Below are 23,126 nucleotides of genomic sequence, written 5' to 3' on the forward strand. Positions count from 1 at the left end.
AAAATAGACTATATATAGTCTTTGAATTCATTTATTTTAAATAAATGAATAAAATAAAATAAAAAATAATATTTAGTCGTTGGCACATAAACTATGTTCTCTTCTGTCATTTCAGGGTAGGAGTCAATGAAGACATCTTAGTCTTAACAAATTACAGATAATCTCTGACTGGCATGTTTTCTGCTTCTAGCTTGGAGCTAAATGCTGCTCATGCTGAAAAGAATAATGTGTATTTCTTTGTTTGGGTATTAGCTCTATTTTGATCTATAGCACAGTTTTGTAATTCAGATCATCACCCCTGCACTTTGTACCACATGGGCGTATTCTTTCTTCCCAGTCATTGCTGCAATTATCTTGTCTGTTCTTTGTGTAATATGTTCTGTGTGAGCCTCTGCATTAAACTCGATTTCTTGGGCAATTATGGAAATTCCGGTGTGGCTGCAGTTTAACTTTGCACTCTCTATGCATATGAGGTTTCCTAAATAAATGAGGAGTAGCATAGTTTAAAAAATATATATCTTATAACTTTCTACAACAAAGAATTATTGAGTCCAAATGTCATCAGTGCTCATTTTGAGATGCCCTGCTATCGATGGTCGCTACAAACCAGGAAATACTCAAGTTATTATGTGTATACATTGGTTTTAGCTTTATGAAACAATTTACCTTCATGATCTCATAGTTAAAATTGTAATAAATTTAGGAATATAAAGGATCAATATGGGAAGCAAAATTTCTAAAGGCAGTTTCTGTTGTTTTAATTAGTATTTGTGTAGTTCAAACCAGGAAGGATTTGACTATCATTAGATTTTGCTTAACTTTATGAAAGCTAAAATATTCTCTGTTATAAAGGGGCAACTCCATCTGGTCCTATAGCATCTTTACTACTGATTTTTTTTTGTTTAATTTGAAAATGCAAAGAATTGTTAAATGTTCTTAAATGTTCTCACTACAAAAAAAGAAAAAAGATAACTACGTGAGGTGATGGATATGTTAATTAGCTGGATTGTGGTAATCATTTTGGAATGTATATGTATATCAAAACATGTAGTACACCCTAAATATATATAATTTTTATTTGTCAAATATACCTCAATAAAGATGGAAAAAAATTGAAATTCAAAGTTATCTACTGATTTTTATAATACAGAGAAATATGGTTAAACAGTAAGTTAGAAAATTCATCAAGTAAAAGAAACTCCTTTCAAAGGAGGGCAGAAGCGTGGCTGAGTTTAAAAAACATAGATTTTGGAGACAGGTCAAGTTGAGTTTGCCCCTTCCCTGTCCTGTATGTCTTTGGGTGACATAACCTTGCTGTTCCTCAGTTTCAGCATTGTAGAACTGTTAAAAGAATAAATGTTAGTGCATGTCAACACCTTCTACACAGTTCCCAGAACATAAGGAATATTCCATAAGTTTTAGTTCCTTTATAACTCATGAACATATGTGTAAGGACTTGTTTCGTATATACCATCTATTCTTTGTTTACCATATGTTTGTAAGCAAATTGACAAGAGAATAAGTCTTCTGGATACAGTACTTTTCACCAGGAAGATGGGGGGCTGAGCATGCTCTAGAATTCTAAAACTCTGTGACTCAACTATGATTCTGAGATTCTACTACTGAGTAGAGTCATCACTAAGGGCTCATCTCTAAGGGCTCCATGTGACTCTGGTGGAGAGGTAGACCATGATTTGGGCGGCAATGTTTGCTCACTCTTTCCCTTACTAGAGTTCTGCCATAGAATCATGGAGTCAACATCCCAGGACAGAAGGGCAACTCACGTCATCACTATAAAACCAAACGAAACTGTATTGACTGCATTTCCCTACAGACCTCATAGCTCTCTGCTGGATTTTCTGAAGGGAGAGCCAAGAGTCTTGGGGGTAAGTCCTCTCCAATCAATAGGTCTTCCAGAAGGGGAGAAAAGAAGTTTATTTATTCATGTATGTCTGCAGAGATATGCAGAGATTATTTTCAGGGAGGGAGTTAATTCTACTTTTCCCCCTTCACCTTACCTCAGAAATTAGTACTGATCTTTGAATCCCAGCAGAGGGGGAAGCAAGAAACTAGTATAACTTTTTAAAATATCTCATTGAGGAAGTGACTTCAGGGTGTGGTGGCACCTCCCTTGAAGCTAAGAAACCATAAGTGGAGAGGTTTGACTTCCCCTTCATGCTCTTAAAGGAATTGGGAGTGCTTCAAAACCCATATTCAAAGCTCCACAGTGAACCAAATGATAAGGCATGCAAAACGTTTTTCATCACAAATGCACCCAGGGGAGAGCTGTATGCACAGCCTCCATCCTTTGTACAACAGCAAAAATCATTACTTGGTGTGCCACAGCCCAGAGATGTGGCCTGGGGACAAAATCTAGACTGCCAGAGAAGTTGCGCCCTGAGAACCACTGCTGCTATTCTTTTCCCTGCAGATTCCTACAAGCTGATAGGCCCACTGGGCTATTCTCATCCCTAGTTGGGTCCATGGATGAAGGGGAGGTGAAATGCAAGCTCATCCCAGGTTCTCCACTCTATGTCATCAAACTTTTAAAATTTTTAGACAACTGGGATGAGCCCCAATTCCAAAAGCCTATACTGAGTGCTGGAAAATGTGGGGGTGGGGGCTGTTAGGATAATAATAGGATACTGGTGAGACAGAAGAAAAAACAAATGTAAAGGTGAATAGTTTATAGTCCCGGTGCTCAAGAAGCTTATAATCTGGGGGTAGTCAGACATGTACTCAAATCTGTCCGATATAAGATTAATTGGTAACACCAGGGAAGATAGAAAATAATAAAGAATAAAAGTGAAGGATTTGAACCTGAAGGATCCAGGCAATCAAAGTGGGAAGGAAACACATTGAACTGAGTCTCTTAAGAATCTGAGAATGATTGACAAATGAGAGAGGAAGGCATTTGGATGGAGGGAAAGGTGTGCCATGGAGGCACACCCTGAGGGACGTGGGGTAGCCCACAGGGTCTTGGATACTTGTAACCTCATGTACCCATTTCTCTCCTCACAGGCTACCCAGATCCTGCTTGCTCTAATCATTGTGGGCTTTGGAACTATATTTGCACTTAATTACATCTGTTTCTCCCAAAGACTTCCCCTTGTTGTCCTCACAGGATATCCATTCTGGGGAGCACTTATTGTGAGTACTGTCGATTAGAAGCTTTGGAGAAATTGCTATAAAGATAGATTTGAACTGCTTCACGTCCTAGGGTAATGAATTCCATAAATATGGCCCTCCAGGAGACCAAAAAAGGCAGCTCCCTTCACGGCAAAAGAAGCAACTCCATTTGGTCACTGCACTACCATCATCATTGTAATAACTACTCTCAGGTGCTTAAAAGTTTCCAAAGCCCTTGTGTGTATAGTAAGACATTTGCTCCTCAATACCAACCTGGGAGACTAGATGCACAAATATCCTACTTATTCCTTTGCAAATAAGGAAACTGAGCTCAAAAGTAGAGAATAACTTAAACATATCTAGCCTAGCTAGCACTCATGGAATCACAGACTCTGAAAGCTTAAAAAGAATTTTAAAATTATTATCACTCATCCTCCTTCTTAGCCCCAGAGACAACTTTATGAGTGGCACTCATCTAGATAATCATATAGCCATAAATATTATTCTTAATACAGTGCTATTTCTATCCAATCCCCACAGCCTGGATTCCTAATTTTGTGCCATAATATTTAAGGACAGACTCATTAGTGCTTCTCCTACTATAACATACACTCCTGAGAAGACAGCAGTGTTACTGTCTGTTTTAGTTGTTATATTCTGAGAACCTAGAATCATGCTTGAGGCATAGTGTGCATGAACGAACGAATGAATCAATCAATGCAATCAATAAACAAATAGGTGAAATAATTAATAAATTAGACCACTATCTCTATTAAAAATCCACAGTCTCTTTTGATAAACAGAAATACTCCATGCCTTTTCTATAATGTGCATTTCAGAAACAACCAGCAGTGTTTTCATTTTCCCAATATAAATAATGTAATATTCAATATGATTTTCAAACTATACATGCCATACTGTAGAAAATCAAACAGACCAACCCCTCACTTTCTCATTTCACAACAGAATTGTCCCAGTGTGACTCTGTGTACTCTGCATGTGTGAATTAAAATGAGGTTCTGGTCTGCTGCTTTTGAAAACTCTACTTTTCACTTAAAAGATATTTACTGAGCACATACCGTGTCTTCAATGGCATCCTAGGTGCTGAGACTGAGAATACTGGAAAACAGCTCCTCTCTGAGAGAAGTGGTGAATTGTTCTTAGATTTAGACAGTTTGTCATTTAACTGGGAGACTAGACATGAAAAAGTCAAAAGTAACCCCAAATATTTGTTCCTACACTTGTGCTAAGTGCTCTAAGAGGAGATCTCATTCCAGGTGCGATGTGAGGGTTTAATAGAGGACTCACCTGACCATGGAGGTCAGGCAAGTGCTTTCTGCGTAGCTGCTCACTAGGCGAAGTGAAAGGAAAGCATCCCTGGCAAAGATAAAGCATGAGCCAAGGGCTTGATGTGGGAAAGAGTAACCAAAAGAAGACCAATGAATCTATCGTGATGGCATAAAATGAGGCTATAAAGGTAGGGTGTAACCAGGTCATGCCAACCCCTATAGTCATGTTAAGAAAATGGAACTTCAATGTGAAAGCATGGGAAAGCCACTGAACGTTTTTAAAGAGGATAGTGACATTTGAAGACTTGTTGAAGTATCATTGTGTTTTTCGAGTGAGAAATTAATTCAATTATAACAGTAAACCGAGGAGAATCCAATGAGAGGAAGCTGCAATCACGCAGATGAGGAAAGAGTTTCCCTGAACTAGCTTGGCGGCAATGGAGCTAGAGATGGAGAGCCTTGAGAGTAACTCGGAGGTAGAAGTGACAGGACTTGGCAATCCAATGTGGGGAGTGAAGCGGAGGGAGGTATCAAAGGTAACTTTCTGATATCTGCAAGTCAGCTGCAGATCCTTGGACTCTAAGACCCAGATATCCCCAAGGTCCAAGGCCAGTTCCCATAGAGAAGGTTCCCATCCCCAGAACATTAAAAAAGTAAGGGACTCCACATGGAGTGACAGAGTTCTCATTTTCCTGAGGTGGTACTAGGCTCTACGATCATGGGAAATGAGGGACTCTGATAACTACACTAGATATCAGTCCCCATATCAGCCTTTAGAGGGGTCTTCCTTGAGAAAGTCTCCCTTCACCTGCTCAGAACAGGCACAGCTCCTCCTCTTCTCTTCAAGGCCCAGAGCTCAGGAATCTCTTTTTGGAGCCCCAGCTGGACAAAACATCTGGTCCTCTGGATCTTAGAGGAGCCTGCTTGTCCCAGTTGGCCCTGGCAGAGAGCGCTTGTTCAGTGCTGAGCAAATCCAGCACAAAGTTTCTTCCTACCCTACCTACGCCTACCTTCCCTACTCCCTGATGCTCAGGTGGAAAAACGGGATGGTCTTGCAGATTCACAAACAGATATTTTGCGAATCCAAGGGAAATTATACTGCAAGGTGGTCAAACACATCACCTGTTAACTTTTGTCTCTTGTCTTAACAGTTTATTCTTACAGGATACCTCACAGTAACTGATAAGAAATCAAAAATTCTGGTAAGTCACTTAAACTACATAAAATTTAAAATCTTCTATTTGTTTTATGTCATCTTTATGTATGAAGCCTTTAGTAATAAAGTTACCTTTCAGGAAAATCTGTATGCATCAAAGTTGCAGTTCAGATCATTCCTATTTGCCAGTGCCACTGTTTGCCTGACAGACATTCTTACACTTGTTCCTATTTCCCTGGTCAAGTAAACTAAAAGAGTTGTTTATTGGAAACCATTCTGCATCCCTGTAATTCACTGTTTGTAATTAGGGGTAATTCCTTGCCCTGCACCCCCAGGACCCAGAAATATTGGACAACATCTGAAGACATTTTTGGTCATTACAGCTGGTGTTATTGGCAACAAGTGAGTAGAGGCCAGGGACATTTCTAAGCATCTAAAATGCACAAGGCAGCCTCCCGCCAACACAAAAATTATCCAACAAAAAATGTTTATAGTACCAAGGTTGAGAAACCTTGCTCTAACCAAAACCAATCCTAAGCTCTCACTAATTCTTCCTCCCAATCCTAGCCCTATCTCCAATACCAACCGAGGCTTTTCTTTAGATCCTGCCCAAGGTCTGGAAGAAAGAGTTTGGGCATCAATGCTGGATTGTTCTAGGATTGAACCAAGGCTATCACTCACTTCTGTGTTAACCTGAAGGGAAAAGTGCCTACTTCTAAGGGTTATTTCGAGGGTTTAATGAGACATTACTTATAAAAGGCAAGATGATGCTTAAATGTTCATACTCCTTTCTAACCACTCTGATCTTGTTTAAGGTCCTGGGGATGTGGGCCTCTCTGAAAGTCAGTTGAACTCTGTTCTTATGGTCCTCTGCCAATTTCCTCTAGGGATAGTTACAAGGCATAGAGACATTCTGAGGGGAGGGCGGATAAATGATTCCATCCCTGCTTATGGAAATACATGCAGACAATGCAGATGAAGCCCCAAATGCTGTTCTCCCTGTATTGACTTCCTTCCAGAGCTGAGAAATAAACTATGGGTAAGGAAAACCTACTCCTGACTCACTGAGAGCTATGCAGATGGAGGTGCGCAGGAATGATGGAGGCAGGATGCTGAACCAGGCATCAGAAGACCTGGCTTTTCATCACAGCCCTTCCACAAACCGTGAAAGTGATTGCTCACAGTCACTTACTTCCTTAATTCCATTTATCTGTAAAATGGGGATAACAACAAGTGTCCTTCCTACAGCACAAAAGTATAATGAGAATCAGAAGAGACTAGGCTGGGCATGTTCTTTGTAAAGCCCAATACACATGAGGGATTGATTATCTAGAGATCTTAGTCTATAAAATGTCCTATGGGAGCCAAAATAGAGCCTTGAGAAAACAAGGGGACTAAAGACCAAGAGAGAGATGGCCTATCTATATGTTCCTGTGCATTTTCTGCCAAAGTGCCTATTTGCAATAAAAACCTGGGATTGAGGTAAACATTAAGTCACAAGTATACTTCTGAGGTTTGCCACACCAAGCCACAAACTTCCAGAAAGGACTGGCTGTGTAAAAGCATCATTGTATTTTCCACAGTAGTCATAACACAATCAATAAAGGTACAGCAAATACCTGATGAATAGAAATGTGAAGCTTTTCTTTGTTTTTCCTTTAAAAGAGTGATATCAGTCCTGGGAGTGGGTAGGAAGGAACAAATCAGATGACCCCCTTCCTGTAAAGGAACTCGGATATACATACCCCACCCACCCACACCCCCCTCCAAAAAAATAGGAATGAATAAAGGGAATTGGGTGGGGCAATGTGAAATATTTTTATTGCAACAATGAGTTCAAGAAAAAACACCTTTAAACTCCAGTCCAAATAGGTTAACATCTTTAAATGTTAACAATTCTGTTGATTATTGCTTGAATTCTCCCAGGGAATGACTGTAAACTGCATGATTGCAGGATGTCACCTCTTTTGTTCATTTTTGTTTCTCCAGGGCCTAATGCAGTACTCACATGTATCTGGTGCACATTAAATATTTATGAAATAAATGAATAAATGGATACTACCCTAAAAGTTAGGTGACACATTCACATTTTTAAAGGCAGAAATTGAGATTCCAGGAGATTAGGTTACTTGCCTAAGGTCCTAGTGAAACTTGGACTTGAAATGAGGTTTCATTTCCAAGCAAAGATATTTGCTAACACATTGTACTGCTTCCAGATTATGAAAGATGGTGGTGATAAAATGAGATAAAATGGGATAAAATGAACATTTTCTTTAGCATTAGCCATAGAGCATCCTTAGCCCATTCTAAAACTTGGTTTGTCTTCTGACTTTAATGAGTTAGAATTTAGTTTATTAAGCCTTCCAATCATACTGACCTGATGGAACAACTCTTCCCTGAGAAGTATCTGGAAAGATAAAAGCACTAAAAATTTCTTACAAGATATTTTTGCTTTGGTTTCGATCTTATTTATTTTATCATTTTTAAACTATCTTTCAGGGTCAAGGTGTCACGGGCATGAATGTTATCAGCTCCTTGGTTGCGATAACTGGGATTACTTTCACCTTTCTCAGCTACAGACATCAAGACAAGTACTGCCAGATGCCATCCTTTGAAGAAATATGTGTTTTCGGTAGAACTCTTTTCATTGTAAGTGGTCTTATTTTGCATGAAGAATCTCTAAAATCTTCTCTGAACTGTGTCCATGATGTAATGATTCACTGATTTTTATTTTATTAAATGAAGTTGTGTCAGCATTTGAACTGACGGTTGAGAAGGGTACCGTAGGGTTACTGTTACAATGGTTAAGGAGCGATATTTTCTGGACTTGAATCCTGTTCACACAAGCTTGTCACCTTGGCCTAATATTGTATTCTCTCTAAGCTTCGGTTTTCCTCAAGTGGAAAATGAACATAATGAGAATGCTTACCTCATGGGTTGTTGTGAGGATTGCTTAAATTAAAACAGTACCTTGCACAGTTAAATAGTCAGTAGGTTTAGCTAATACAATTATTATGGCCATAGACTGAATTAAATTTTACTGTTTCAGCATTAATGAACAAAATGATCTAAAAGTTTGCTCAATAACACTGAGATCAAAATACAGTGGGGGAAGGTATTTAGAAGTCATTTAAAAAAATAAGGATTTTTATAAGCTTAAGACATACATTATTTCACATAATTGTGGCAATTTTATTCATTAAAGCAGATGAGAGATCTTTTACCAGGAAATGTAGTTGTCTGTGCAATTTAAAGTATTTATCTAACAAGTAATCAGTGACATTATTTTTAAGCATGTCAGTGACTCCAATAGGCATTTCTCTCTAGTTCCCTAAGCAAGTCCTGGGGTTTTATTTTATTCCTACCAGCTATATCTTGAAGCATGGGTTCTATAATTTGAAGAATATTTGAATCCGTTAGAAGGGAAATAAAGTGGAATCACAGAAAATGGTCTTCCTCAGTAAATAAGAAATGAGAAGTTAGTTCCTGAATACAAGAGGTAATTTAATCCTCACAATCACTCAGTGAAATGGTCCCAGGGACTCTCTCATGTGTTCTGAGATAAATTCTAAAATTAGACTCATGATAGATTACTAAAGAAAGCCAGAAAACAACATAAGCGATAAAACCCTGTCCTAACTGGGCCAAGAACATGATACAACATTATAATTCTTGGCCATTGCTGAATGGACAGGAGGCAACTACTGTTTGTTATGTTCGTATATACGAGGAAGAACTTGTATATACCCGAAAGGGTTAAATCTCCAGATATAGGAAATTCCGCTATTTCCTGCTGTCCATGGATGGGTATTGCAAGATTAGTTACCTGCATACAGAACCATGAACAATCTCTTCCTAGTTCTCACTTACATAACTTAACAATTTCTTGCTGTAACCCAAACATCATAAGCTAAAAGAGCCAGAACAGTGGGCTTTAGATGTCTCTTGGGCTGACCCCTGTCCTAAAGACCAATCTATTGTCTATACTGTGGCTAGAGTAATCATTTAAAAATGTAAATCTGAGCCATTACTTAATGGCTTCCTGTAAAACGTATGACGATTAAGACCCAAATCTTAACAGCCTTACCAAACCCTGTAACACCTATCCTACCTATCTTTCCAACATTATTCCAGGACTTCATCCTTCTCACTCCTCCACACTCCAGCCACTTCTTATAATCCCTTAATGTGTCAAGTATCCACGGCCCCAAGATGATCATAGGATCAGCTTCTTCCGGCTTCGAACGGTCAACACGCCAGTTATACAATTAACTCATCCTCATACTTAAATCTCAACTGAAATACCACTTCTTTAAGGAAGTTCTTCCTGACCTCACCTCTACGCTCATATCTGCATAGATCCCCCATTACAGTAGCGCATAGCTCCCAATCCTTCTTCACAGCATTTATCACAATTTAGTTAGGTAAATAATTATCTAATTACTTGTTATTGTCTGCCTCCCTTACATTGATGTAAGTTCTACAAAATCCAAGACCAGGTATATCTTCTTCAATGGAGAAAGTCAGTAAATTGCATACAATAGGGTCTTCATACATTTCAGTTTTACCAACAAATATTGAATATTTAAGATTTTGGGTGTATTGCAGGGAAACCAAGATTCAGAAACACACAGTTATTTGTTCAAGGTTAAGTGGGACTTTGGACCCACTTTTTTTTTTTTTTGAGACGGAGTTTTGCTCTTGTTGCGCAGGTTGGAGTGCAATGGCACGATCTCGGCTCACCACAACCTCCGCCTCCTGGGTTCAAGCAATTCTCCTGCCTCAGCCTCCCGAGTAGCTGGGATTACAGGCATGCACCAATAGGCCCAGCTAATTTTGTATTTTTAGTAGAGACGGGGTTTCTCCATGTCGGTCAGGCTGGTAGAAAACTCCCAACCTCAGTTAATCCTCCTGCCTTGGCCTCCCAAAGTGCTGGGATTACAGGCCTAAGCCACTGCGCCCGGCCGACCTTGGACCCACTTTAACTCAGGTCTTTCTGTCTTCATAGTTTAAACTTTTGAGACACCATAAGGTACCATGTTACTTCTCAATATAAACATTACCTTAAAGCAAAATGGGCGAAATGGCAATCTGTGGGCTATATCCAGCCTGTATATATGTTCTATCTGGCTCTTTAGGGAAAAACAAACAAAATAGGCATTATGGTATCCATGTTCCCACATGACAACAATTGGCTGGAATTGAGTAATGGATGCCTCCTATGAATACTATTACTCTCTACTCTTTCCCTGTTTAGTTCACAATGACTGTCCAGCTCCCATAGACATTGGAGTTTGTTATCCCTGCCTCATCAGAAAGACACAAGATGAAAATTGTGCAGTGTCTGATGGCTACAGAACCATCCAAAATATGGGTTTCCCATACTTGGTGATAGAGTGTAAGGGGTTCTCAGCTTATATATTTAAAATAACAGCTCTCATTTCAAATGCCATTTATTTCTCCTCATTATTTGCAGGGAATTTTGTTAATGTTACTGATCATCAGCATAGCAGAGCTCAGCATCTCTGTGACTATTGCATCCTTTAGAAGCAAGTGCTGGACACAGTCAGATGAGGTGTGTTCTGATGTCTCTTAATATTATTAAGAGAACAGGTTCCTGTTCCTGTTGGGATACTGCACACAATGATGTCTGATTTATTAGTAGGAAGAGCAGCATGCTCAGATGCTGAAATGAAACATCTAAATTTAGGAAGGTCAGAGAGGGGCAAGCTTAAGATTGAAGCTCACCCCACCATCTGAAACAACTATGCTTTCCTTTCTTGTACCATCTGCTTTATACTCAGTCATCTCTGTTAAGACATAGCTCCTTATGTCTCTGCCAAAAATATGTAATATCAGACTTAACGGGAACCCAAATTACTGTGACATGGGGTGTGTATTCTTGGATCATAAGATGTGTGACAGTTCCACCACCACAAAAGAAATAGGAAAAAAAGCTATTAATACTGATACTACATAGTATTTATAATAATTGTTATAGATTATATTTACTGAATTCTGACTATGTCCGTCACTGTTATAATCACTGAGCACCAACTTAATCTTAACAAAACTATTATAACATCTTTATTTTACATATGAAGGAAGTAAGGCACAAACAGGCTAAACTAACCTCTCCAGTATCACAAAACATCAGGATTCTGACCCCTGTGATATGTCTCCAGAGCCTGCTCACTAAGTCCCAAATACCAGTACAGGCCTTGTGATTTATGGAGTTTTCATTTCTCTCTCTAGCTCTCTCTTTTTTTTTACATCAACTTTATAGAAGTATCATTTATAAACAACAAAATGTACCTATGTTTAGCTACCATCACAATCAAGGTATAGTGCATTCCTAGCATCCCGGAAGGTTCACTGGAACCCCTTTGTAGTCAATGTTCTCATCATCTAGATTGGTTTTGACTTTCCAAAATTTCATATTCATGGAATCATAAGTAAGTACTCTCTGTATATGGCTTATATGGCTTCCTCCACACAGAAATATGTTTTTGAGAGTCATCCATGCTGTTGCCTCTATCAAGAATTCATTCCCTTTATGTATGGGTACACCACAATTTGTTTATCAATTTACCTTTTTTTTTTTTTTTTTTTTTTAAGTCGAGACCTCACTCTATCACCCAGGCTGGAATGCAGTGGTACTGTCTCGGCTCACTGCAGCCTCAATCTCCTGGACTCAAGCAACCTTTCCACCTCAGCCTCCCAAATAGCTGGGACTGCAAGCATGCGCCACCATCCCCAGCTAAATTTTTTTTGTATTTTTTTTGTAGAAATGGGGTTTTGCCACGTTGCCCAGGCTGGTCTCAAACTCCTTGGCTCAAGTGATACACCCACCATGACCTTCCAAAGTTCTGGGATTACAGGTGTGCGCCACTGCGCCCAGTCCATTTACCTTTTGATGGGTATTTAGATTGTTTAAAGTTCTGAACTATTATCATAAGTTACTAAGAATATTTGAGTTCATATGTTTGTGTGGACATATTTTCATTTCTCCTGGAGCGTTGCATCTAGGATTTGATTGCGAGATCGTATGGTAACCAGATGTTTAACTTTATAAGAAAATACCAAACAGTTTGTCAAAGTGGCTGTATTGCTTTTCATTCTCATCAACAATGTGTGAGAGGGACAGTTGCTCCATAATATCATTAACACTTGAAACTGTCAGTTTTGTTAATAATTTAGCTATTTTAGTGGGTATGTAGTGGCACCTCATTGTAGTTTTAATTTACATTTCCCTAATGACTAATGATGATGACACTCTTGCTATATGTTTATTATCCATTTGTGTATCTTCTTTTGAGATCTCTGTTCAAATATTTAGCTGAATTTTATTGGATTATCTTCTTCTTATTGGCCTTATAGCAGCCTAATTAATTCTTAATACAAATCCTTTACAAATATTTTTTCACACTGTGACTTGCCTTTTCATTTTCTTAATAGCTTCTTTGAAAAAAACAAATTTGATGAAGTTCCATTTATCATTTTTGCTTTTACGGTTATGGTTTTTGTGTTCTGTTTAACAAGGTTTTCCCTACCCCCAAATCATGAAGGTTTTCTTCTATCTTTTCCTACAGAAGTTTCATAATTTTAGCTTTTGTGTTTAGATGTATGGTCTATTTTAACTTAACTTTCATGTACAGTTGTAGGGTAAGGTTAGAAGTTAATGCACATCACCCCTCATGGAGATATCCAGTTGTTAACGCCATTTGTTGAAAATGCAATGATTTCCTCCATCACCTTGGTATTTTTGTTGAAAATCAATTTACTTATTATTTATTTGTAGGTCTCTTTTGGATACTTTTTCCCTCTGGCCACTATGTCTATCCTTCCACGTATTCTACACTCTCTTAATTTCTGTATCTTTAGAGTAATTCTTTTGCATTGTGGTGAAATATATATAACATAATAGTTATCATTTTAGTCATTTGTTCAAATCATTGAATACATTAATAATGTTGTGTAACTCTCACCACTATCGATGCCCCAAAATTTTTCATCATCCCCAACACAAACTCTGTACCACAAAACAATCACTCCCCGATTCCCCTCCTGATTGCCCCTGGTACCCTCTATCCTACTTTCTATATTATGAATTTGCCTTTTCTAGAGACCTCATATAAGTGGAATCTTACAATATTTGTCCTTCTCTAACTGGCTTATTTGAGTAAGTATAATATTTTCAAGATTAATCCATGTTGTAGCATGTATCAAAATTTCATTCCTTCTATGACTAAATAAAATTCCATTTTGTGTATATACCATATTTTGCTTAGCCATTAATTTTTGATGGACACAGATATTTCTGCCTTTTGCATATTGTGAATAATGCTGTTACGAACATTGGTGTAAAAATATCTGCTCAAGTCCCTGTTTTCAATTCTTTTGGATATATACCTAAGAGCGAAATTGCTGGCTCATATGGAAGTTCTGTGTTTAATGTTTTGAGAAAATGCCAAATTATTTTTCACCTTGGTTGCACCATCTTACATTTCCACCAGCAGTGTACAAGGATTCCAATTTCTCCACATCTCCATCAATACCAACCAACAGGGGAAAAGGGGGAGTAATTATTTTCCATTTATTTTTAAATTTCAATTTATGATTGACACATAATTGTACATATTTATGGGGTACAGTGTGATGCTTCAATGCATGTTACATTTTCTAATGATCAAATCATGGTAATTACCACATTCATCACTTTAAACATCATTTCTTTGTAGTGATGACATTCAAAATTTTCTCTTCTAGTCACCTGGAAATATACACTACATTGTAATTTGCTATAGTCATGCTACTACGTATAGAACTTATTCTTACTATCTACAGTAAGTAAGAACTTACTCTTCCTGTCTAGAATTTTATACCCATTGACCAATCCTTCCCGGTCCTCCCATCCTCCCTACCTTCCCTAGCCTCTGGTAACCACTATTCTAGTCTTCACTTCCATGAAGTCAACTTTTTTAGATTCCAAATGTGCGTGAGATCATGCAGTGTTTGTCTTTCTCAGCCTGGCTTATTTCACTTAATATAATGTCCTCCAGGTTAATTCATGTTGCCACAAATGACAGAATTACATTCTGTTTTATGGCTGAATAGTATTCTATTGTTTGTGTGTGTGTGTACATTATATATATGTAATATATAATGTATATTTTATATATATATATTACATTTTCTTTATTCATTTATGTGTAGATAGGCATTTAGGTTGATTCCTTATCTTGGCTCTTGTGAATAGCACTGCAGTAAATATGGGAGTACAGATGTTTCTCCAACTGTCTTCATTTTTGACATTCATTTTTGAATATATACCCTGTAATGGGATTTCTGGATCATATTTGTTTTTATCATGGCCATCTTTTTTCTTTCTTTCTTTCTTTCTTTCCTTCTTTCCTTCTTTCTTTTTCTTTCTTTCTTTAATTTTTATACAAAGACTATGTCACTTAGGCTACAGTGGCACAAGATCATAGCTCACTGCAGCCTCCAACTCCTGGGCTTAAGTGATTCTCCTGTTTCAGTCTCCTGAGTACCTGGGATGAAAGGCATGTGCCACCACACCCACTTAAATTTCTATTTTTATTTTCATTTTTGTAGAGACAAGGTCTTGCTATGCTGTCAGGGCTGGTCTTGAACTCCTGCCTTTAAGCCATCCTTCCACCTTGGCCTTCCAAACTGCTGGGATTAAAGGCATGAGTCACCACACCCAGCCTTATATAATGGCCATCTTAATGGGTGTGAAGTGGTATCTCATACTTTTGATTTGCTTTTACCTAATGATTTGATGTTGAGCATCCATGTATACATCTTCTTTGGAGAAATATCTGTTACAGTCTTGCCTGTTTCTTAATTGGGCTGTTTGTTTTTTGATGTTGAATTGTAGAGTTCTTTATATATTCTGGATCTTAGTCCCTCAGTGGATACATGATTTGCAAATATTTTCTCCTATTCTGTAGGTTGTCTTTGCATTTTCTTGATGACTTTTGATGCACAAAAGTTCTTTATGAAGTATAATTAATCTATTATTTTGTTGTTGTTTTCTGTGCCTTTCTTGTCACATCCATGAAATTATTGCCAAATTGTCATGAAGATATCTTCCAACTTTTTTCCATGAAATGTATGGTTTTAGCTCTTAGGCTTAGTGTCTGATTGATTTTGAGTTAATGTTTGTATATGGTATAAGGTAAGGGTCCAACTCTATTCTTTCACATGTGGATGCCCAGTTATTCCAGCATCATATGTTGAAAAAATTCCTTTCCCCATTGAATATTCTTGGTGTCTATGTTGAAAATTGATTTACTATATATGTGATGTAAGTGAGCATTTATTTCTGAATGATTCCATTGGTCTATATATCTTCCCTTATGCCAGGTACCATATTTTTGGGGTTTTTTGTTGTTGTTGTTTTTTGTTTTTTGTTTTGATGGAGTCTTGCTCTGTCACCCAGGCTGGAGTGCAGTGGTGAGATCTCAGCTCACTGCAAACTCTGCCTCCCGGGTTCAAGCAATTCTTCTGCCTCGGCCTCCTAAGTAGCTGGGACTATAGGCGCATGCCACCATTCCAGGCTAATTTTTGTATTTTTAGTAGAGACGAGGTTTCACCATATTGGCCAGGCTCATCTCGAGCTCCTGACCTCAGGTGATCCACCCGCCTCGGCCTCCCAAAGTGCTAGGATTACAGGCGTGAGCCACCGCGCCCGGCCCTGTATTGTTTTAATTAGTGTAGCTTTACAGTACGTTTCAAAGTTGGAAAGTATAATCACTCAAACTGTATTATTCTTTTTCATTATTGTTTTGGCTATTCAGGGCTTCTTAAAATTCAGTATGAACTTGAGGATCCATTTTTCCATTTGTAAGAAAAAGACTGTTGGAATTTTGATAGAAATTGTATTGAATCTGTATATTGCTTTGAGCAGCACTGACATCTTAACAATTTTAAATCTTCTTATACATGAACACAAGATGTCTTTTCATTTATTTAGGTCTCTAATTACTTTCAGCAATGATTTGCATTTCTTAGCATAGAGGTCTTTCATCCCATTGGTTAGATTTATTCCAAAGTATGTAATTATTTTAGGTGGCATTATAAATGAAATTGCTTTTTAAATGCTATTTTTATATTGTTTATTGCTGTTATACAGAAACAACAATGATTTTTTGTGGGTTGCTCTTGTATCTTGAACCTTGTTGCAATCCTGTATTAGGTCTAGTAGCTTTCCTGTGGATTTGGGAGGATTTTCTAATAGGAAGATCATGTCAACTGGAAATAGAGATGGCCTTAATCTCCTCTTCTCTAATTTGGATGAATTTTATTTCTTTTTATTTTCTAATAGCTCTAGCTAGAACTTTTAGTACAATATTTAATAGCAGCAGTGAAAGAAAGCATTCTTATATAGTTCCTGATCTTAGGGGGAAAGCTTTTAATCTTTCACCACTGAGTATGATATTAGCTGTGGGTGCTTTATAAATAAACTTTACATATTGAGGAATTTTCCATCTCTTCCTAGTTTTATGAGAGGTTTTCTCATGAAAGGCATTTCATCAAATGCCTTTTCTACTCCAAGTGAGATGACTGTGTGGGGGTTTTCCAACATTATATTAATGTAATGTATTATATTTATTGATTTTCTTATTGTACCATCCTTGTATTTTGCTTATAAATTTCACTTCATCATATGAATAATCCTTTTCTAATTTTTTGTTGGCAATTTTTGTATCTACACTTATAAAGGATATTAATCTGTAATTTTCTTTTCTTGTAGCATAATTATCTGTTTTTGGTATCAAGGTAATGGTGGCCTCATAGAATGAGTTAGGCAATTTTCCCTTCTCTTCAAGTTTTCAGAAGAGTTTGAGAATAATTGTTTTTTTTTTTCTTTAAATTTTGGTAGAATTCACTGGTGAAGCCATCTGATCCAGAAGTTTCCTTTGTTAGGAACTTTTAGATTACGAATCTTTTTACTTGTTATGGATCTGTAAAGATTTTCTATTTCTTCTTGAATCATTTTAGGTAATTTGTGTGTTGCAAGGAATTTGCCCATTTCTTATACAGTATCTGATTTCTTGGCATATAAGTTTTTATAGTATTCTTTTACAATACTTTATACTTTTACTCTCTATAAGGTCAGTAATAATGTCTTACTTTTATGTCTTGTTTTAGTTGTTTTATTGTCTTTTTGCTTTTCAGTATAGGTAAAGGTTTATCAATTTTGTTGATCTTTTAAAAGAATCAACATTTGGGTTCATTGATTTTCTCTATTGTTTTTCAATTCTCTATGGAGATTTCTCTTCTGCCCCACTAAAATTATGCTAGAGTAATTCTTGAAATCAGATAGTGTAAATCTTCCAACTTTGTTCTTTTTCAAAATTGTTTTTGGCTGTTCTAGGTCATATGAATTTCCATATAAGTTTTAGAATTAGTTTATTGATTGCTACAAAAATCTTGCTGGGATTTTGGTTGGAATTGTACTGAGCCTATAGATAATTTATAAACAGTCTTCTGATCCATGTCCATGAAACATGTCTGTATTTTCTTACATCTCATTTCATTTCTCTCAGCACTATTTTATTATTTACAATGTGTAAGTCTTACGCATACTTCGTTAAATGTATCTGTAATTATTTCATTTTTACTTGATATTGTACATGGTATTTTTAATTTTATTTTTTAAATGTTCATTCCTACATATAGAAATGCAATTTATTTTTATATACTGGTCTACTATGACCTTTCTAAACTAACTTATTAGTTCCCATAGCTTTTTTTTAATAGAGTTTCTAGAATTTTCTTAGTACATAACCATTTTAAGTATTAATAAAGACATTTTTACTCCCAAACTTTATGCCTCATTTTTCTTGCCCTATTACACTGTGTAGTCTCCAACACAATGTTTAAAATAAGTGATGAAAATAGTCAATCTTTCCTTGTTCTTGATCTTAGGGTGAAAATGTTCAATATTTTACCCTTAAATATGATGTTTTTTGTAGGTTTTTTACAGAGTAAATTTACCCTGTTGCACAGATTTTTTAAAATCATGAATGGGTATTGGCTTTTGTCATTTTTCATCTCATGCTTTCATCTTTATTGTATTATCTGTATATTATACAACTAGAGGAGAGTACAAACCCTGTTTTAAGCCCTTTAGAAACAATACTAAAATAAGTTACTCACACTAAATAACTCTTCAATTGAATTTAGTGAATACAGATCTTTAATCCACTAATGGCACAGTAATGTGCAAAGTACAACAGGGGATTCAAAAATAATAAAATATGTACCTTGATCTCAAGAAAAGGAAAGGGAAAGTGAACTCTACATTTATGGAGAAATTTCTCTGTGCCAGTTTCTGTGCTTGAAAGTATTATTTCATTTGGTCTTTAGTCTTAGCCACCCTGAAGTAGGAAGTAGGTGATGTTATTAATACAAGAAGCATAGATCAGAGAGGAAAGCACAGGACCTCAGATTCAACTACAATTTTTAAATCCTTCCCAGGTAAACAGCTCTATGATACTGGTCTGGTTATTTAACATCTCTGAACCTCAATTCCCTCAATTCTAAAAGAAGGATAATAACTTCATAGGGATGTCATACCAATTTTTGTGATGACTTTGGAACATTGTCTAGCATCTGGTAATCACTGAGTTCTCATTAATGGATGAGGAAATTTAAAATCATAGCACTTAAGAGCTTTAATAAACAGAGAAACTATAATTCTTTCTTCCAAACCTCTTTTTAAGTGGAAGAATAAATTAAAATTCACATGAAACAAAAGTTTGAGGATTCTTAGAAATATAGAAATCTCTTCCAAAGTACCATTTATACTCACATAAATAGTCCTTCAATAGGGATAAAATATAGGTGTGAAAAACTAATTAGAAGAGTGGGAAATGCAATGTATTATTTCAGAGAATGTGTAGATTCTCAATGTAGGCCTGCTATTAGCGAACGAGGTAAGCATAATTAATTCATTTAATCACTGAGTTCTGATCCACTTCATCAAATAGAACAAGTAGTCTATTCTGACTCTATGAATTATCTCAGAAAGGTGTAATTCATGGAGTCAGAATAAAAAGCAGCAGGTTGTGCTGCAGTAACAACCTCCTAAAAATTATAATAATAAAATGAGAACTAATGGGAAGCATTGCAGGTTGTATCAGATGTGGTCACTTAGCTGTTTAAAAAACTCCAATTGCTTCCTCTTATTTGTAAAGGAAAGTCCAAATTTCCTAGCCTAGCATACCATCTAATAATATCAGTAATATCTAACTGCTTACCATCTGCAATCACACCATGCTATATCACAACCTTGTGTTTTTGTACCCGCTATTCCACTGCTGCTTCTACCTGGATTCTGACTCCTGTCTTATTTCATCTTACCGTCTATGCCTGAGTAATTCCTACTCAGCTGTTAAGATATAGATTAAATATTGCCTCTTCTGTAAAGCATTTCCAGGTTGTCTCAGAATTAGGTCATCTTCTATGTTCCCATAAAGCACTAAGTACCTATTTGTGTAATTGCATTTGCTGAATTGTATTACTATTATCTATTTATATGTTGATGTACAGATAGTTGTGAGCACCTTAAGGGAAAATCCCACATCTAATTGTCTTTGATTCCCAGCATTTAGTTCAGCTGTGTGATCAATAAACTATTATAGATTAAGCATGAATATATGCATATTGACTAGATGATATAAAATGTCTCAGAAGCTTTATAATATTAAGTATGGGAGGAATTTTTGAGGCAATCTTAATCAAATTCCTCTGTTCAATATTTGAAAGACTAAAAGGTGATGACTTTTCTAAAATAATACCAATAAGTTAATGGTAAAGGCAGGACTTGCATTCGTTTTCTGCCTTCTCATTTAGATGTTATTTCCTATCTACTGTCTTAAGTCAGAAATGAAAAGTAACTTGGAAAACAAAAAAAAAATCAGACATGATTCTGTCATATTAATTACCCTCATCCTTGCTTTTATAGGTTCTGTTTTTCTTGCCTTCGGATGTTACTCAAAATAGTGAACAACCTGCCCCAGAAGAAAATGATCAATTACAACTTGTGCTTCAAGAAGAGTTTTCCAGTGATGATTCAACAACAAATGCACACTCTGTTTTCTTTGGAGGCTATGCTTTCTTCAAGTTAAGACTCTCTAGAAGTCCTTTAGTCTCCCAACCAGGTAATAAAGGTAGGGAATTTGTGCCAGATGAACAAAAGCAAAGTATCCTTCCATCTCCTAAATTTTCAGAGGAAGAAATTGAACCTTTGCCTCCCACACTAGAGAAAAAGCCCTCAGAAAATATGTCCATTCAGCTAGACTCTACATTTAAACAAATGAAAGATGAAGATCTACAATCTGCTATTGTACAACCTTCCCAAATGCAAACCAAGCTTCTGCAGGACCAAGCTGTGTCACTCCAAGTTTTTCCATCCCATTCTGCACTAAAACTCGAAGATATATCACCTGAAGACTTGCCATCCAAAGCTCTACCAGTAGAAGGCCTGTCAGAACAAACCATGCCATCTAAGTCTACATCATCCCATGTCAAACAGTCTTCTAATCTGACAGCTAATGACCTGCCCCCTCAAGGCATACTATCCCAAGACACATCATCTCAAGATATGCTGTTTCATGACATGACATCCCAAGACATGCAATCCCTAGATATGCTATCTCAAGACACACCATCCCACGCCATGCCACCTCAAGACATACCTTCCCAAGATATGCTATCCTAAGCTCTATCAGCGCATGCCATATTACCTGAAGCCTCAACATCCCATATTGTGCAGTTCCCTGAAATACAACACCTACTTCAGCAGCCCCCAGATCTTCAATCAGAAAACACTGAACCTCAAAACCAGCAAATTTTACAAATGTCATATCAAGATATTAGATCAGAAGTTATGGAAGAGACCAAAGAATGGAAATCTGAGGAGGAACTCCATAGAAGAAAATCCTCAAGACGGCATTCCTTAAACCAGCAAACCAAAGCCTTGCAGTACTTAAGGAGACATTCTTTAGACGTGCAAGCCAAAGGCCAGAAATCCTCAAAGAGGCATTCCTTAGATCAGCAAAGCAAAGGCTGGCAATCTCCAAAGCGGAAATCCTTAGACCAGCAAATCAAAGACTGGCTATCCCCAAAGAGGCACTCCATAGATAAGCAAGCTCAGCTTAATCAAACTAAAGAGCAACTCCCAGATCAGCAAGGTGAAGATCAGCAAGCCAAAGGGGAACAATACCCAGAAGGACAATCTAAAGATGGACAAGTTAAAGACCGGCAGACTGATAAGGAGCAAAACTCAAAGAAGCAAACCCAGGATCAGCAAACTGAAGACCAGCCGGCCCAAGAGAAGAAATCCCCGAAAGGACAATTCCAAAATGTTCAAGCCGAAGGACAGCAAGCTCAGGTGGAGAAAGTGCCAAAACTGTTATGCCAAGATTCAGAATCCCAAATACAGCAATACCAATTCTGGCAATTCCCACAAAGGCAATCTCCAGGCTGGACAACGCAGGACTGTCAATCTTTTGGCCAAGAATCTCCTGACTGAATAACTCAGGGCTGGAGAAACAAAGAGTATAAAGCACGAGAATGGCAATTTGAAATGAAGCACTGGCAAACACAGGATCTATTAGAGAAAGAAGCCCTAAAGCAGAAAGCTCTATACCAAGAAGTCCAAACCCAGCACACAACAGCCCAACATAACCTAGAATGTCAAGACACTCAAGATAAAGACCAACAAGACCTTCAATCCAGAGTTACACAAAAAGGAGATATGTACACTAGAGACATCAAACCAGGGGACATGAAATGTATAGGGCAAACCTCAGGGGACCTGCAATCAGAAGACGTGAAGGCAGATTTTCATTCTTCTTCTGGCCAAAGCTCAGTACAAGACACATGTTTAGCCTATTTGTCCAATCTAGATTCAGAACAAGATGTGCAACCAGACACTTCAGCTTCCTCAAATTCATATAAAGAAGATGTGAATTTAACTTCTATTTCATGTGATCCAAAAGATCAACAGCAATCTGAAGACTCTGACTAACATGCAGAATCTACCCAATACCACACTGCCCCCATTGATGGAATTAAATTGGGAAAAACAATATTGCCTCCTCCAATCCGTGTTCTCAACTGTGGTTGCCACCTCATTAACTTACAAAAAAATGAAGGGCATGCTGAGCACTCAAACAATTTGTTCTTACTTAAAATAAAATGACAACACACCAAATGTTAACACTGTATCATCATTTTATGTATGTGAAGAAATAATTCACATGTATATTCCTTGTCATCAAAGTTAGTGCTTCAGTTTATAATCACGATTTCATTTTATAACTTAATGTTTAATGGCCCTACTTTGGTATGATGCTAGTATTTTTCATCTCCCCCTTTTGGCATTATAGGAGTTCAGAAAATCAACCACAGGGAAGTCTATGAAGGCTCTCTAAGGGTTCAAGAACCAAAAGAGTCAGCAAGGAACAAAAATTTCTCCCATTTCCCTGTCTTGCTGTTTCCAATCGTCTTATTTA

General features: G+C 37.2%; 1 protein-coding gene across 1 annotated transcript; it reads left to right on the forward strand.

Moving 5' to 3' along the window:
* The first annotated feature begins 1,608 nt into the window (after positions 1–1,608).
* On the forward strand, positions 1,609–22,250 carry MS4A14 (membrane spanning 4-domains A14). Its single transcript, XM_016920966.3, is given in 7 exon segments — positions 1,609–1,886; positions 3,022–3,150; positions 5,570–5,620; positions 8,074–8,223; positions 11,051–11,149; positions 20,573–22,072; positions 22,074–22,250. Coding segments are annotated over 7 exon segments (2,139 nt in total). The 5' UTR covers positions 1,609–1,748; the 3' UTR covers positions 22,146–22,250.
* The last annotated feature ends 876 nt before the right edge of the window (positions 22,251–23,126 follow it).

This window comes from Pan troglodytes, chromosome 9 (genome assembly GCF_028858775.2).
Source record: "Pan troglodytes isolate AG18354 chromosome 9, NHGRI_mPanTro3-v2.0_pri, whole genome shotgun sequence".
In the NCBI taxonomy this organism is placed as follows: Eukaryota; Metazoa; Chordata; class Mammalia; order Primates; family Hominidae; genus Pan; species Pan troglodytes.